Source organism: Cnephaeus nilssonii (assembly GCF_951640355.1).
Source record: "Cnephaeus nilssonii genome assembly, chromosome: 4".
Classification (NCBI taxonomy): domain Eukaryota; kingdom Metazoa; phylum Chordata; class Mammalia; order Chiroptera; family Vespertilionidae; genus Cnephaeus; species Cnephaeus nilssonii.
Window position 1 is genome coordinate 80,237,226 of NC_137075.1, and position 17,629 is coordinate 80,254,854.

At 46.5% G+C, this 17,629-nt stretch overlaps 1 protein-coding gene across 3 annotated transcripts in view; it reads left to right on the top strand.

The window, feature by feature from the left end:
* Window positions 1-14,837, top strand: part of FNTB (farnesyltransferase, CAAX box, subunit beta) — a 58,999-nt gene extending 44,162 nt beyond the window's left edge. For 2 of the 3 annotated variants that reach the window (XM_079767557.1, XM_079767558.1), the window contains 3 exons: window positions 6,468-6,579; window positions 7,481-7,595; window positions 13,212-14,837. In XM_079767557.1, the coding sequence (XP_079623683.1) occupies window positions 6,468-6,579; window positions 7,481-7,595; window positions 13,212-13,343 (359 nt within the window). In that variant the 3' untranslated portion in view covers window positions 13,344-14,837. Of the gene's footprint in view, window positions 1-6,467; window positions 6,663-7,480; window positions 7,596-13,211 lie in introns of those variants that run through there. The other variant, XR_013813352.1, reaches the window with a different exon arrangement.
* The last annotated feature ends 2,792 nt before the right edge of the window (window positions 14,838-17,629 follow it).

Sequence of the window (17,629 nt, forward strand, 5' to 3'; positions counted from 1 at the left end):
TGGGCTGCTCACCACGCCGCAGAGCCAGCGTGCATTCCCAAGGGGTTGAAATAGCTCGGTCTGTCCTGGATTTCGAGTTCCCAGTCTGGGGCCTCGTCTCAGGCACGCACGTGCAGACTCGGGCAGGAATTAGCGTTTAGGGGGTCATGGCTGCTTCACACTGGCTGTGACTAGAGGAGGCGGGCGCCTGTCCTGGCTCCAAGGTGCTGCCACCTCCGCTGGGTGTGAAGCCACCGTTTCCAGTGCAGTGCTCTGTCCCGGTCCCATCAGAACCGAAACCCCACGCTGCGCCCACGGCAACTGCATAAAGCGGCAGAGAGCCAGAACACACAGAGAAAAGACCCGCCGTGTGTGTCCGGCTGCATCATTGCCACCGCAGAAACGTATTTTAAAATGTTGAAGAGCCTGGCAGGTGTGGCTCAATGGTTGAGCGTTGACCTATGAACCAGGAGATCACGGTTCCATTCCCGGTCAGGGCACATGCCTGGGTTGTGGGCTCCATCCTCATTGGGGGACGTGCAGGAGGCAGATGACCATGATTCTCTCTCATCATTGATGTTTCTATCTCTCCCTCTCCTTTCCTCTCTGAAATCAAATAATAATAATACTAATAGTAAAAAAATAAAATGTTGGAGAACCTGAAACGCAGGTTTGTCCCACCAGCACTGCTGGAGTGGAGGGACCCATGTTCTTCTGTGGCGTCTCCGATGGGCGTGCAAACCCAAAGCAGTTAGACAGCAAGCAAAGCCTCTGGGAGCCTTCCCTGATTGCCTCTTGAAATCTCAGGCCGCCTGCTGACTCCTGGATTATCTTCCCGACGATTTTGTGTGAGAACAGGATGTCCCTGAGGAAGCAGAGGGAGAGGGGAGGCGTGGCTCTCTGCTGGGTGCCGATCTGTTCTTGGAGTGAGGTCCCTCGGCCCAGGGGAAGCTTTTCTTTGGACTTTGTGGTTGGGCAAAGTTACTCAACTGTAGAAGATGAGATTCTTTCCCACTGCCCACCCCCACCCCTAATGCGCGCGCATACACACACACACACACACACACACACACACACACACACACACACACGTTTTCTCCTTGTTTGGCTGTTCTTTCAGAGCCCCTTTCTTTAGCTTCTTAATTTCATTTGAGTTTTGGCACTTTTTGAGACTGAATTGAAGTAAACAGAGCCTCTGTCCTCCCATTCTCTCTGTCTCCGTCTGTCCTGAGATGCTTGGCCTGGGGCCTCTGGGCTTCTGGTCTCAGGGCAGTAAGACCAACCAATCCCCTGATTCTGGCCTGACCACTACAGTGTGTGTGTGTGTGTGTGTGTGTGTGTGTGTGTGTGTGTGTATGTGTGTGTGTGTGGGGGGGGGCGGGTGTCGGGAATTCGCCTAGAGTCCAGAAATAGCATGGGGTTTTAGTGAATTTTTTATTGGAACTGGTGAGACCGAGCCCCTGGTAAAACCGGCAGCCGTGCCCAAGCCTGTCCCTGGCAGGGGTAAGATGCAGTCGCCCTGCAGTTGCCAGGAAAATGCGGAGAGAGCTGTAACAGGAGCACCACGTGCCAAAGTCTTCAAGGGGGGCCCCGGTTGACATTTTGTTGATTGTAGCACACGCTCTGGAGGACTCATCACATCCAAAGCTTTGCCCGTGGAAAGGTTGCCGGTGAAGCTTGGTGCTCCCAGCTTTTCTCATGCCTGGGAGAAGGCCCGTGCTGGGCCCACACTCGCGTTCCTCAGAAACAGTGGGCTTGGGCCAGGCAGGGTCTGGGAAGAAGGGAAGTGTTTTGAACGGTGGGCAAAATGCTGACATTGGGGGTCAAAAGGAGACGCAGTGGGGAAAGTTATTTAGCATAGACTGTGATCAGAACTAGGTTTCAAAGCATTCTGTATGTAATTCCCGTTTCCGCGGAGAGCTGACTCCAAAAAATTAATGGGAGGTATCTGGGTTGTGAAATGGCAGGTGATGTTTTCTTTCTTTTTTTATTTTTATTTCCCAATTTTTCTACAATTACTTTGTATTTCTCATATAAAGAAAACCAACAAAAGTTATTTTACAAAAGAAGGGAAATTACATAAACAGAACAAGTAGCAAGGTGGGGGACATATTTGTGACAAACAATGAAGGGCTCATTGCTTTCATTTGAGAAAGTCAACAGGGAACAGCGAAACCACCCAGTTGAAAAACAGGCAAAGGATCTGAACAGGCAGGTTCAGAACAGACAGAAACAGAACTCATGGACTCGGACAACAGTATGGTGAGAGGGGTGGGTGGAGGTACAAGAGGGGAAAAGGGGGTGGTAAATGGTGATGAAAAAAAAAGAACGGCTATTATTATTATTACTTCTACAACTGCTGCTGCTACTACTGGCAGCTGAGACTTACCAAGCACTCACCGTAAGCCAGGGTTCACTGAACTGAGGGGGGAGGAAACGGGGGAGGGGGGAGGGAGGGAGGCACTTCCTTCTTAATTTGCTCTCTGTACTATACTATGCCCTTCTCCTTCCTCTCCCCATTTTTTTTCATCATGTGCATTACTACTTTTAGTAGATGAATAAATACACGTTTAGAAGGCGGTGATCATATGCTAACTAGAAAGATAAACAGGGATCGACATAGGTCAGTCAGCACGTGAACCCAGGCTGGACCCTGACTATAAGGGGCCTTCAGTAGTTCCTGGGGGTGGATGCCTAATGCGTGTAGAAGACAGTGTTTGAGTAGAAGCGTGAGTTATTATTAATATCAAATGCTGACTATATTAGTGAATTATTTGGTGTTGGTGGAGGAGTAAGAAAGCAGCAGGCCTGTGAGTTTCTGTCCGGATTGGTTACTCGTTGCTTGTTTGTTCTTGGGGACATGCCCCAGGCCTGTGTTTGTCCACCTGTGAAATTGAGCTCCATGTGGCCGCACCTGTCACTTACTGTTTGGGAGAACTTTTCATTTCTTAGATAAAAAGAAACTTTGGAATGCAAAATGGCATGATAAGGAGGATCTGTAATTTCAGGGAGAGGTATGAAGGATTTAAAAGCTGACTCCAGTGCACAGTGTCACCCTGTAATCATATCTCCCTTCATCTCACTATGATTCCGTGTGCGGTGCGCAAATTCAAGTTCTCTGGAAGCTGCTTGTCGAGGTTATGAACTTGGGGCTTTCAGACTTCAGTAATGTGGGAGGTAACCGAAGCACTCTGTAATCTCTTCAACAGTAAACATAGCATTTTCTTTTCAGATTCTAATTTTTGTGATAGGCTATCATTTACCTTATAATAACAGCCTTTTATTTCTTATAGGATATGAAACAAAGGTATATTTTATACAGATGCTTAATGCTATTATCCTAAAGGTTAATAAATATGCTTTTTAAAACAATAGCTTTCTTGAGACATAATTCACATACCATACAATTCACCCATTTAAAGTACACAATTTAATGGTTTTTAGTGTATATATAGAGTTGTGCAGCCATCACCATAATCAATGTTAGAGTTTTTATCAACTCCCCCCAGAATCCCTGTACCCATTAAATATGCTTCGTTAAAGAAGAAATTACAAAGGCAAAATCAACAGTGTGATTACAGCATATGTGTAATATATATGTATATTTTTCTTTAAAACCCATGTAACCAAACAAAAGGGGAAATATGTGTAGCATATGATACAGACAAAGGGTAAATATAATGGAAAGCTAGATTGACAAAATAGATTCTTGGATCTCAGAAGACAAAGGACCAAGAGGCACTCTCAAAAAGAAATACAACTAGTAAATCAAAGTCATGGGACAATTTTACTCTAATTAGTAATCAAAGGCATGTCAATCAAAACAAATGATCAGGCACTGTTTCTTTTTAACATTTTAAAATACTGAGAATTTTTTTAAGTAATCAATGCTGGAGGTAGTACAGGAACATCTTAAATTTTGCTGGTGGCTATATAAAATTTTAAAGCAGTTTAGCAGTATCTATTAGAAGCCTTAAAAATGTTATTCCCTTTACCTGAGTAATTCCACTCCTGTGAATCTATTGGAAGAAAGTAATTCTAACACAGAGAAGCCTCACAAAGATGTGTATTGCAGCATTTTTTAGTAATTGCAAGGAACTGGAAAACACTGGAAATAAGGAAAAGGAGAGAGGGTGAAGTCCCTTCATAGATGTATGTATCTTCTACAAAGTCAGCTGTGCTCATAGGTGGGGGAAGAAGAAAGAGGGGAGTAATTAAAATAGTGCGAGTGATGCAGCGAGCATGCGCTACGCTGAGCGAGCCTGAGGGGGGGCCTCAGAGCTCTCTCCTGCCGCTGGGCTCAGTTCCTGTGTGCCTCATCAGAGTGAGCGTCTCAGGGGCTGAGCATGACTCAGGTGCTGAAGATAGATGGTGCTTGCACATGACCCCCAAATGTCCACTGCACCACACTGAGTGCTCAAACCAGGAAACAGCAGTCACTTTCCAGCTGCCCCATCTCTTCCTCTCTCATTTAAGAAATATGTATACGGTATGTATGTATGTATGTGTGTGTGTGTATATATATATATATATATATATATATATATCCCACAATTAAATATTTTGCTCACACACTCTCTCTTATAGACTGCATTTACTGTAAATATTGACAAATTTTTATCATAGAAGATTCTATGCTCATATATATGAAAGTTTTGGCCCAGTGTCTATGTTAATACAGTTACCTTATGCATCCACTTAATGAAATGCTATATGGCTCTTCAGAATGATGGTTATGAAGATTATGGAGCAGAATAGGAAAGTTTATATCTATAGTGTTAAATGAAAAACTTAAGATACAATCTGTAGATATAAAAGGGTAATATGCTAAGTGTCCGACCGTGGGACCAGTCACTATGATGCGCACTGACCACCAGGGGGCAGACGCTCAATGCAGGAGCTGCCGAGCTGCAGTGACTTGGCAGCAGCGGTTCTCGGGTGACGCACCCCGAAACCTGAGAGGAAGGAGCCTGATTCCTTGCAGGGTCGCGTGATTCCACCTTCGGCTGTGGGTTATGTTGTTGCTGGGGCACTGTCGGCCCCAAATCTGGTTTACTGCACACTTGCGTTTGCGTTCCACACCCTGTACGACAGCAACTTTGCAGAGTGCCCTCTCGCACTCCGGGACCCTCGGGGGATGTCAGAGGGCCAGTTTCGGCCCGATTCCCACAGGCCATGCTGAGGGACCCCACCTGCCGGAGGGACCCCCGCTCACTCCGCAGATGCTGGGGAGGGACCGCGATAGGTTGGCTCCAGGGCGTGTCCAGCCCGTCTCGCCCAGTCCTGCCCCGCTGGCCACCTCTAGTTAATTTCCTTTCAATGTGCACAAATCCATGCACCAGGTCACTAGTAGTATAATAACTATATAGAAAATTGCTTAGAAACAAAGAAAAAATGGCTTTCAATTGCCATTTACAGATTGTTTTCTATCTTTGAAGCCCAGCTATCAAAGTATAAAATTGACCAAGGACTTAATGAACATCCTTATGTGTGTATTTTTTAAAGATGTTTTTACTTCATATTTTTTATCCTGACTTGAGGACATTTTTCATTGATTTTAGAGAGAAGGGAAGGGAGAGAGAGAGAGAGAATAATGTGAGAGAGAAACATCGATCGGTTGCCTCCCACATGCACCCGAACCGGGCCACAACCTTTTGATGCACGGGATGATGCCCAACCTACTGAGCCATGCCAGCCAGAACCTAGATGTGTATTTTAAAAAAATCAACCCCATGAAAATGTTTCCACCCACATCTATCTTTCGGTGATTTGTCCCTCCTCCCCACTGATTACCATGTGGCCCACAGAATTCTCTGACCATCCTGATTGAACTTCAGCGTGAAGAAGCGCAGTACTATAGTATTCTTACCAGAATTGTCAATTTCTGCTCAGGCTACCATGTTACATGATACAGGAGGGCAGTTCCCAGCAACGCTTCTCAGGAACATTTTTGAGCCAAGAGGAAAGTTGGAGAATCCCCTTTGGAGATAGAGTAAATTCAGGCTTAGAAAAGTAGAATATCCAGACACCATCACTCCTATTAAGAGTTCTCTTAGCTCATGAGAGTCTGGTTAACAAGCTTCAGAGATGAGCTAGAGGAAGTTTCCTCAAAGCCCAGAGTAAGTCGTGGACCAAATCAGGCGCAGTCACAGGTCAGCCTGGAAAGCCGAGCTCCCCAGCTGGGCCACGCCTGCCACGGCCGTGGCTGAAGACGGTCGTCCTAGGTAGTGAGTGGGTGACTTGAGGCAAAGCCAAAGCCCCTCTGCACTGCTGCTCTTGGACTCATGTCAAGGTTCAGGAGAAGGAACGGGTGATGGGACTTGGGTGAAGGTATCAAATGTCCCGAGATTGTAATTTTCAACAGTAGTCCAAGAAGAATCGAGGGAAACCTTGACTGTTCCCATTGGGTAATAAACTATAAAGAAGTGATGGGTGCTGTGCTGGGCTTCAGACAGGCCGGGCCGCACTGACCCTTTGCCTTCCTGCAGGTGACCCCGCCCTCAGCATGAGCCACTGGATGTTCCATCAGCAGGCGCTGCAGGAGTACATCCTCATGTGCTGCCAGTGCCCCGCGGGGGGCCTTCTGGACAAGCCCGGCAAGTGAGTGCCTGCCCTCCGGGAGGCGGGCTGGAGCGGGCACAGCGGCGTGGACCTCAGGTCTCCTCAGAGCCAGGCGGCAGCAGGTGCCCACCTTTAAAAGCCCGGGTGTCCCTTTCCCTCCAGCTGCTGGTGTGGTATGGGGAGAAGCACCCCAACTCTGGAGCCCCCTTTGAGTGCCGTCGATCCTGGCACCTCCAGTGCCCATCCTTTCCCCCAGTTTACATGCACTTCCCTCTCCAGACAGGCCAACAGATTGCTGGGATACAGAATTTTAAAACCCTTCAGTATCGTAAACAGATATTATAATCACAACTATTACAGAATAGCTTTGGGTGCCAAAGAAAAGAAAAAGGGAAATCAAATAAGTTCTGTTCCCTTTGCTTCTCACCTGCCAAACATGCTCTCTCTCTCCCCCTCTATCCCTCCCCCCGTCTCTCTCTCTCTCTCTCTCTCTCTCTCTCTCTCTCTCTCTCTCTCACACACACACACACACCCCTGCTGCTGTCAGCGCCCAGGGGAAGGTGCAGCTGAAGGCCAGTCCTCAGCAATTTATCAGAAAGAATTTGGCCTGTTTCTAGACATTTTGGTGGTTTTTGTCTGTTTTTTTGAGAACTATATTAACTCAGCACCAGCTCTGCCCAGAGGACCCCTTTCTGGAAGGCAGCGGGAGGGACTGGCTCTAAAATGAGAGCTCTGTGCCTGGCAGGGCTGAGGATGGGCTTTGAAAGGGCCGCTGGGGAAGCGGGCTCCTGGGGCTGCTGAGGAGGGCGGGGCGGGACTGCGAGCGCCTGGCCTCTGAGCCTGTGGTCGCTTTATTGAAGGCTGTGCTGGGGCGGGGCGGGGGGAGAAGGGGTCCTGGGGAGCAAAGAGGCACCTGCTCAGAGCTGCCCTGTCCTTGCAGGTCGCGGGACTTCTACCACACCTGCTACTGCCTGAGCGGCCTGTCCATAGCTCAGCACTTCGGCAGTGGAGCCATGCTGCACGACGTGGTCCTGGGTGTGCCTGAGAACGCGCTGGTAAGGCACCCCTTCTCCACAGGGCCCCCCGGACAGGCTAACCCAGAGAGAGCAGCGCTCCCGCTTGCAGAACTTGCTCTGCCTGTCTCCTGTGCGGGTCACCGCCCTCCTGTGCTTACAGCCCATTGGGGAGGATGTGGCTGTGGAGGAAACACACCTGGAGGCAAACTCGGGGTTCGAGGTGGGGGTTCCAGTCTGCTCCAGTATTGTGCCTCTATCCCGGAGTCTAGGTAGGACCTGGACCATTTATCACTAGTTTCCTCTCCGAGGAGCTTCTCAGAGGCAAGGAGTTCTGCCCCGCGCTCACTGTGTGGCCGGCTGTTTCCGGAGCTCGCAGCTGCGTGCCTTGTCGCCGGGAAGCCTTCCCGTCCGCCGTCCACCACCGTCCACGGTCTATAAATGAGATCACCCAGAATGCTCTGCCACGCGCCTTGTTGTGCTCTTCACAATTTGTTTAATTTGCTTTTGTCTGCGGCCCTCAAAACTGTCAGCCCCGTGCGGGCAGGACGTTCACCCCCACAGCCAGCCCCGGAGCAGCCTGGTCACAGGATTGTCATGAGGTATTTCCAACAGAAGAAGCACAAATGGCCAGTAGATGGATGGAAATCAGAGTGACAGCCACTAGCTGTTTCAAGTCCTAACATTTTCCCATATTTGCCTCCTATGCCACCCTCTTCCATTCTTCTCTCTCCCTCCTTCTCAGCGTAACCCCGCCCTAAATTTGACCTTTATCGTGCCTGCAGGTGTTTTTGTGCTGTTACTTCAAATGCATGATTCTATAAATAATGTAGAGAGAGTTGTCTTGTATGTTTTCAGACTTTTATAACAGTACTAGAGGCCCTGTGCACGAATTTGTGCATGGGTGGGGTTCCTTGGCCTGGCTGGTGATCGGGGCCGATTGGGGCTATCTTGCCCAGTCCCTATCAGGGTAATCGAGGATGGCCGACCAGAGGGGGGAGGTTGGCTGGCTGGATTGGGGCTGATCAGGGCCAGCGGACAGTGGGGGGAGGGGCAATCAGGGCCAGCCGGCCGGGGGATGGGGGGGACCGCAGGAGGTTGGCCCGCCCCAGGAGGTTGGCTGTGGGAGTGCACTGACCTCCAGGGGGCAGCTCCTGCATTGAGCGTCTGCCCCCTGTGGTCAGTGCATGTCATAGCAACTGGTCGACCGGTCTTTCGGTCATTTGGTCTTAATGTCCGCTTAGGTTTTTATATATATAGATCTACTGAGCCACTTCCTCTGTATTGCTCTTTTCACTGACCTTTAGTTAAACTGTTGAGTTTTATCTGTGTTCATAAGTGTTGCTCTAGTTTAATCATTTTACGATCTTCCCTTGTATAATGTATCTCAACTTATTTTCCTAGTCTCCTGTTGGTTAACATCAAGCTGGTTTCAGTTTCCACGATGACAGTGTTACAGTGGACATTGTGATGTCAGAGTTTCTCTAGGAGAGGCTTGCTGGGGTGAAGAAAACCCACACCCCCACCGTCACGGATGGCAGTGGCCTCCCCACATGCCTGTGCTGTTTTACACTCACAGGGCACTGGGCCGCCCCACAGTCAGGGTCTTCCTTTCTGCCAGCTTGATAGTTTCATTTTGCATTTCCCTGGCTACCAGTGAGGTTGAGCATCCTTTCAAATGTTATGTCTTTCTTTGTTATGTCTTCTGTGAATCGCCTGCCAGCTCATATCCTTTGCTCATTTTTTCTTCCTGATTTGTAACTTTAATTGTTTGCCCTTTCTTACATATTTGTAGGCGTTCTCTCATACATGTCAGTATGTTCCCGATACTGATCCTTTATCAGTGGTGTGTGTGTGGCGAATCTCTTCCAGTTTGTGACTTGCCTTTTCACTTTGTTTTTGGTGTTTTGTGTTGAATAGATGGTTTAAATTTTAAAGGGAACAATTTTATTTGCCTTTTTGGTTTTTGAGGTTTCTTTTTTTTTTTGTGGGGGGGGGGGGGTAGGTGGTTACCTAAGAAATTTTTTCCTATGCTGAGGTCATAAATATATTTCCTTCTAGACAGTTTAAACTTTTGCTTTTCCCATCTAGATTTTTAATTCTCTTGGAATTCATTTCTGTCTGTGGTGAGGGTTGGATATAATTTTACCTTTTTCCCATATGGATAACCAATTGACCAGCGCCATTTATTCAAGTTCACAACCTTTCCTACTGATGCGCATTGTATGTGCCATGTGCTCAGTTGCTGTATATGAGGTGACTGTTTCCGGACACGGTCCTGTTCCTTTGGTCTGTTTGTCTGCACTGTCTTAAGCAAATCTTAAATGCAGGTAAACACGTCCCATCCACCTTGTTCTTTTTCTTTAACCCTTTGCACTCGCTTGCTTTTTTCTCGATTCCTTTATTCTAATGCTAACCGTGTCGAGTCACACTCGACATCCGAGTGCAAAAGGTTAAAGTTGTCTTGGCTATTTTTTCATTTTAGCTTCTTCCTGTGAATATAGAATCAGCTTCTCAAATTCCACAAAACACATCTAATGGAATTTTTATTGGCATTGCATTGAATTTAAGATTAATGGGAGAGCACGACGTCTCAATATTAAGGCTTCCTCTTTGTGAACGTAACCATGTCCTTCAATGTCTTTTATCATTTTCTCCATAAAGAATTAGCACATCTTCTGTTAGATATACACTGAGTGGCCAGATTATTATGACCACCTGATGTTTGTAGGCAAATTAGCCGTACACTGCATCGTATGGGATATGGAAGCCGAAGGCCTGTTCAAACACCTTTGCTGTCTGCAGTTACCAAGATAAAACGTCTCCAATTCGCACAGGAACACGAGGATTGGACAGTCGAGCATTGGAAAAAAGTCGTGTGGTCCGATGAATCACGTTTCCAGTTGCATCATGCAGATGGCAGAGTGAGAATTTGGCGGAAACAGCATGAAAGCATGCACCCCACATGCATGAGTACAACCCTTCAAGCTGGTGGGGCAGTGTTATGGTTTGGGGCATGTTTTCCTGGCATGATTTGGGCCCTTTAATTCGTGTGGAACAATGTCTGAATAGCACAACATACCTAAGTATTGTTGCTGATCAAGTTCATCCTATCATGTTGATGGCGTATCCCAATGGAGATGGCTTCTTCCAACAAGACAATGCGCCATGCCACGGTGCTTGTATTGTGCAGGAGTGGTTTCAAGAACATGAGGGAGACTTTACCTTGATATGTGGCCCCCACAATCACCAGATCTCAATCCAATTGAGCATTTGTGGGACGAAGTTAAAAGAGCCATCAGGCAGCTGGTTCCACAACCATCAAATCTCACAGAACTGGACAGTGCTATTCATCAGGCATGGTGTCAGATTCCTCGCATCACCTTTCAACATCTCATGGAGTCAATGCCAAGAAGAATCGCCACAGTATTGAAGGCAAAAGGTGGCCCAACGAAGTACTGATGGAGTAGTCATAATAATCTGGCTACTCAGTGTATGTCTAAGAAATTTATAGTTTTTGTATATATTGTGATCAGAATATTTTTCCCCATTATATTTTATAATTGGTTGTTACTAATGTATAGAAATGCTATTTATATTTATATTTTAATTTTGTATCCAGCAACCTTGCTAACCTTTCTTAATAGTTGTAATCGTTTATCTATAGAATCTTTTGGATTTCCTATTTAGAGAGTAATGTCATCTTCAAATAAGTTTTGCCTTTTCCTTTCTGATTCTTAAGAGTTTTATTTCTTGTTCTTGCCTTCTGACGTTGGCTACGACCCCTCTAGAGTGTTGACTGGAGGTAGTAATAGAGGCTGTTCCTGTCTTGCTTCTGACTGCTGGGAAGGCTTCTCTAATTTCACCAGTAAGCAGGATGCTTACTGTGGGGTTTTGATACTAGTAAATACTTCATATCAGGTTAAGGATGTCCCTCTCTATTCCTGGTTTGCTAGGTTGTTTTTGTTCATCAGTGTTACATTTTATTGAATGCTTTTTCTGCACCTGTTTTTTCTCCTTTAATCTAATGTGATATGCTTACTTAATAAATATTCTGATGTTAGTCTTACATGCTCGGGTAAGCCCTTCTTGGTCTTAGTGGCGTATGAGTGTGTGTGTGTGTGTGTGTGTGTGTGTGTGTGTGTGTGTGTTTAATACACTGCTGGATTCAGTTTGCTAATGTTTTTTGGCTAGTATTTTATTTAGGACTTTTTGCATGTATGTTAATAAATTTGATCTAAATTTTTGTTTTGTTGTTGTTTTCCAGATTGTTTTAGGATAATATTATAGCCTCATAAAATTAGATGAGTATCTCTCCCCACCCCCTTTCTTCAGTCTTTGAAAAAGTTGGTATAGGTTAGAGATTTTCTGTTTCTTCTAGGTTTGATAACACTTGCGTGAGAAACCATCTAGGCCTGTATTTTGGGGGGTGAGGTGAGGTGAGGAATGATGGTAGCAAAATAAGCTTGTTATTATAGATTTAATTTATTTTATATAGGTTTTAAAGAAATTCTTCTTAAGTTGGTTTTGAAAATTTATGTTCTATAAAGTTATTCACTTTATCTAAAGTTTTATACATTTGGTATGAACTTGCTCATAGTATTCTCTTAAAAGTTGTAAAATCTCTCCTGCAATTATGTCCCCTTCTTCATCCTCTCAGAGTGGAAGAAAGTCCTTAATACTGACCGAGGCTTGTGCCCGGTCACAGACCTAAAGTTTCTTTTGGGTTTCTGTGATGGAGTGGAATACAAAAGTATTTAAATATGGCCTGTCACCTTTACTGTGAAATAGGGTTGTGGTTCTTTTTCTTTATTATAAATGTAAATGCATGTTCATTATTTTAATTAGAATATATATAAAAGTTTAAATAAGAAAATTTAAAACAATCATATCACTATATCACTCTTTCTATTTTGGTTTATGACTAATTTTTGCCTGTCTATATACATCACAGCTACAAACACATTTTTATTGTTATATATTTTTATTTTTTAACTGCACCTTTTAAATTACAATATTAACATAAAAGATTTATAAAACATTTTTCAGAAAAAATGGCATTTTTCCAGGTGGTGTACCTAAAATGTCCTTACCTTGAGTTGCACATACTGTAACTCAGAATTACAAACAAATTTTCAAAAAGTAAGTTTGGAATAATATTGTATATACTATTTCCCCCCACTTAATATTTATAAGCAGTTGCCCATATCATTAAATATTTGAAAGCATGTTTCTTACTGGCTATATAATATTCCTTTGTGTCCCATGGGACCATGAAATTTTTTTATCAGTACCCTGTTGTTGAACATTGGCTTTGTGTGATAAAAATCTGTGTGTATCTCTGATGATTACTTATGATACATTAAAAATTTTTTTTATTTATTTATAGAGAGAGGGGAAGAAAGAGGGAGAGAGAGAAACATGGATGTGAGAGAGAAATATCAATCGGTTGCCTCCCACATGCATCCTGAACAGGGACCAAACACACAACCTGGGCATGTGCCCTGACAGGGAATCAAACTGGCAACCCTTTGGTGCATGGATGACACTCAACCAGCTGCCACACACGGCCAGGGCCTTATGCTAAATTCTTACAAGTGCATTTAACGGGTCAGATTTTCAAGGACGATTAATTAGCATCCGTTCTTCTCTTTGCAGCAGCCCACTCACCCCGTGTACAACATTGGGCCAGACAAGGTGATCCAGGCCACCATGCACTTTCTGCAGAAGCCGGTCCCAGGCTTTGAGGAGCGTGAGGATGAGACCACAGCAGAGCCTTCCACCGACTAGAGGACACAGCGTCCCGAGTCTCTGTGTTCGCCGCAGTCAGTGCTCACCTGTGCAGACCAAGGTTTATACGTCTCGACAGTACTGCATTCTGTGCTGCACAAGCCTTGGCCACTCTGGAGCTGTGATTGCCCTTCTTTGTCAACCACAACAAAACCGATGGCTCTGGGTTTGGAGAACACAGTGGCATGGTTTAAAAAAAAAAAAATTCTTTCCACTCCGGACAAACCAAAAGTCTATCAGCACATGCAGCATATAAACCAATTTGGGCCTGGCCAGGGTTGGTTGGGGAACAGTGCATGCTGGGAACAGCCCCTCCCAACCAGCTCTCCAGCCTGGACAGTCCTATTGAAATGAATGACGTCCATGAGTATTACAGCATCTACTGCTGCGATTCCTACTCGCACGCCACCATGAAGTCGCCAGAAAGGTGCCCTCCCATCGGTGAATAAATCTGCTCCATGCCAAGGGAGGGGCTTTGGGTCCCACCAAAATGAATTTTCCAGGAAAACAAGCCCAAGGCTCTTACCTCCCTCCCTGTCATTTGCAATGGAAAAGAGTGGGGTCCCTCCTCCTCCACACTGGAGAACTGAGCCACACCTCTCTGGAAGGCCACGCTTGGTGCACGGGCAGGATTTGCTTCAGCCCTGGCGTGGGAAACCAATTATGAGCGGAAAATGAACCTCTAATTCAACTCCGTGCCAGAGGAAGCAGCCCCGGGGCCCATGCCCTCACTCCACCCCATCATGTACCATGAAAAGCCCTTCTGATGACCTCAAGGCAGCGCCTCAGTCCATGGCCATTCTGCGCGTCTCCATCTCTTTTCCACCAGAGCCCCAGCCCACCCTCCTCAAAGACAGTGTTGTCTTCTCTCATCCAGAGTATTAACACTACTAAGTCTTTCACCTTCATTTCTGACTCAGGATCTCTTCCCATCCTGCCCACTCCAGGCTCAGAGAAATAAAATCAAGTGCTGGACAAGCTGACTGCTGCTAAGGCAGTAGCCGCGTAAACCTGGTGTGTTCAGCCCCTGCTGCTCACACGGAACCCTCTCTCGGTCAGTGGGGTGTCGAGTTGGGTCATCTGTCCAGTGCTGCTGCGGTCACAGCAAGCTCCAGGTCACCCCGGGCTTTCCTGTAGGCAGCCACGGGCAGTGGGCAGATGAGGCTCTTCTAAAAAACTCTGACCATTTGCTGCCTCTAATTCCCTATTGCTTTGGCATATTGGACTATGTATTACCTCCTGGAAGTAATAAAAGAATAACATTTTCTCTGACGTCTCTCATTTGTGACTGGTACCGGGAAAATTCCTTCAGGATGCCCAGTGTTAGAAGGCTGCTCTCGAGCATGTCTCCCCGGGAGGGGGATTCCACACCACGTGCGTTAGTGATTGCAAACAGGTCCGACGTGGGTTCTGCCCTCATGTGCCTTCTCCAGTGGAGGACGCAGGGCCTAACCAGGAGTGGGGAAAGCTGTTTCCCAGGTTCCCTGGAGCAGTGCGGTTCGCTTTTGTCCCACACTCTGCACACTGCCTTTCACGGTCTGTCTGGGTGTCTGTCTCCTTGACCTGACTCTAAGCAGGGACTGTGCTCCTGAGTCCAAAAGCGGGAATGACCAGAAGGGGGAGCTCTCAGGCCCTACGTGGAGCACGAAGTGCAAGGGGGAAACTAAGAGCCCTTCCCAACTTCCTTCCCCTTCATAAAAGAGCTTTCTCTTCTTTGTGTTAGCCAACTTGACTTGCAGGTGGCTCACCGTGGTCGCATGCACAGGATTGCAATTCCTTGCTGTTTACCAATAAACCCATTTTGCTGGAGAAATATCTGGCTGACTGTTTACAGTCAGAGCCCCAAGGTATTCTGAAATTAATTGCAGTAGTAATTGGTGTGGTGAAGACAAAAGGGACTGCTCAGTCTGAGCTGGCTTTATACCAGAGCGAGGATTTGAGCTGGATCCCAAGAGGTAGGTAAAATTTGGCCAAGTACAGAAGAGAGGGTCATTTACTAGTATTCTTATCTCAGAACTAGAGGCCCGGTGCACAAAATTCGGGGGCGGGGGTGTGTGTGGTGTCCCTCAGCCCAGCCTGCACCCTCTCCAATCTGGGACATCCCTCTCACAATCCAGGACTGCTCCCAACTGCTCGCCCGCCTGCCTGCCTGATTGTCCCTAACTGCTTCTGCCTGCCAGCCTGATCACCCCTAACCACTCCCCTGCCAGCCTGATTGCCCCTAACTGCTCTCCCCTGCTGGCCCGGTCACCCCTAACTGCCCTCCCCTGCCAGCCTGGTCACTCCTAACTGCCCTCCCCTGCCAGCCTGGTCACTCCTAACTGTCCTCCCCTGCAGGCCTGGGTTCCCCCCGAACTGCCCTCCCCTGCAGGCCTGGTCCCTCCCAACTGCCCTCCCCTGCTGGCATGATCGCCCACAACTGCCCTCCCCTGCTGGCCATCTTGTGGCAGCCATCTTGTGTCCACATGGGGGCGGCCATCTTTGACCACATGGGGCAGCTATCTTGTGTGGTGGAGTGATGATCAATTTGCATATTACTCTTATTAGATAGGATAAGCATCTTACTGGCCTACCCATAAGACTTCCTTTCTGCTCCTCATTGAGTCTGGAGGGTTTCCTGACTCGAACAGCATTCAAAGTGGGTCCTTGAGGTTCAATTCTCAGATTTATCATGTGGATCCTTAAGTAGAAGGCACTTGCATAGCACTCAAGGTAGGTTACCCCAAAGAAATATTTCCCCCATCAATAAAGAAATATAAAACTATTACAGATCTCTATATCCTGATGAGCCCCACTTCCCCCTTGGATCCATCTCAGACCCACGTTGAGTGCTGTGTAAGTTGGGAAGCCTGTCCGATCCTACTGGGAGCCGAAGGGGAGCCTCATGGATAAGCCAGTGCAAACTCCCCTGAGATAACAATACAGGACCAGTAGCAGTATCCCTACACTGCCTTCTCTCTCTCTTTTTAAACATGTCTTTATTGATTTTATTTTTTTTTTTTGTTTTGTTTTTTTTTTTTTTTATTTTATTATTTTTTTTTAATTTCTTTATTGATGAAGGTATCACATATTTGTCCTCGTCCCCCCATTCCCATCCTTTATTGATTTTAGAGAGAGAAAAGGAGAGGGGTAGAGAGATAGACACATCGATGAGAGAGAAACATCGATCAGCTGCCTCCTCCATGCACTTTACTGGGGATCGAGCCCGCAACCCAGGCATGTGCCCTGACTGGGAATAGAACCAGTAACCTCTTGGTTCATAGGTCGATGCTCAGCCACTGAGCCACGCCAGCCAGGCTCACCAGTGGCTTTAGTATCCCAACTCAGAGGGAAGGGTAAAGGCCCAGGTGGGAAAAGAATGTTCTTATGCCTGTAGGCTTCTGAGACATTGTGACCAGGGCTAGTAAGATCCAGGCATTGCATAAACCAAATCTTAAAGACATAGACGTCTCTCATTCACTGTCTGGGATAAGTTCAATTCTATGAAAGTTTGCTTTCCTAATGCTGATAATCGAACCTGATGTTAATGGGATACAATGGTCTATGATGGAGGGCCAGTCAGTGTTACTTCCACTTGAGGACACAGGTATTCATTTGGGGAGAAGTAATTTGCTAATATTTTATTCTTTTGCCATCTACATCAGGGGACAACAGACTTCCTCTGTAAAAGGTCAAATACTAAATATTTTAGGCTTTGCAAGCAACTACTCAACTCTGCCATTGTAGTACAAAATAGCCATGAACAAAGGTGGTGGGCCAGATTTGGCCCGTGGGCTGTAGTTTGCCTACCCCTGATGTAGACTAAATCTCATCCAGTCATTCGGCATTCTTCCACTTCCTTCATGGCTGGGATGCTGTCTATGTAATATTAGTGTCAAATGACAAACGGTGAAGTTCGGACAAACGTTTTAGCCACCCACATGCGCTGCTCATTGCCTCTGAACAGGAAGGAGAACTGTATGATTTAGGACACTGTTGCAACTCAGAAAACTTGACCCAAACTGGCTTAAAGCAAAGAGGAAATGTGTTGGTCATAAACTGAAATGTCCAGAAACTAGCTTGGCTGTGTGAGTGACTTCCGTAGGCCTCTTCCCCTCTCTCCATCTCTCTCCATTAGCTCCAACTTCAGGCTCTTTCCATGTGGTTGTAAAATGATAACAGCAATAGCTCCAGACCTTATCCTCTTACGGTCAAGTTCAGCAGACAAGAGCAGCAGGCAACAGTCCCAGCCTTCCTTCCCAGTGAGAATCATTGTGTTTCACTGGCTTTGATCAAACCAAGTGCCA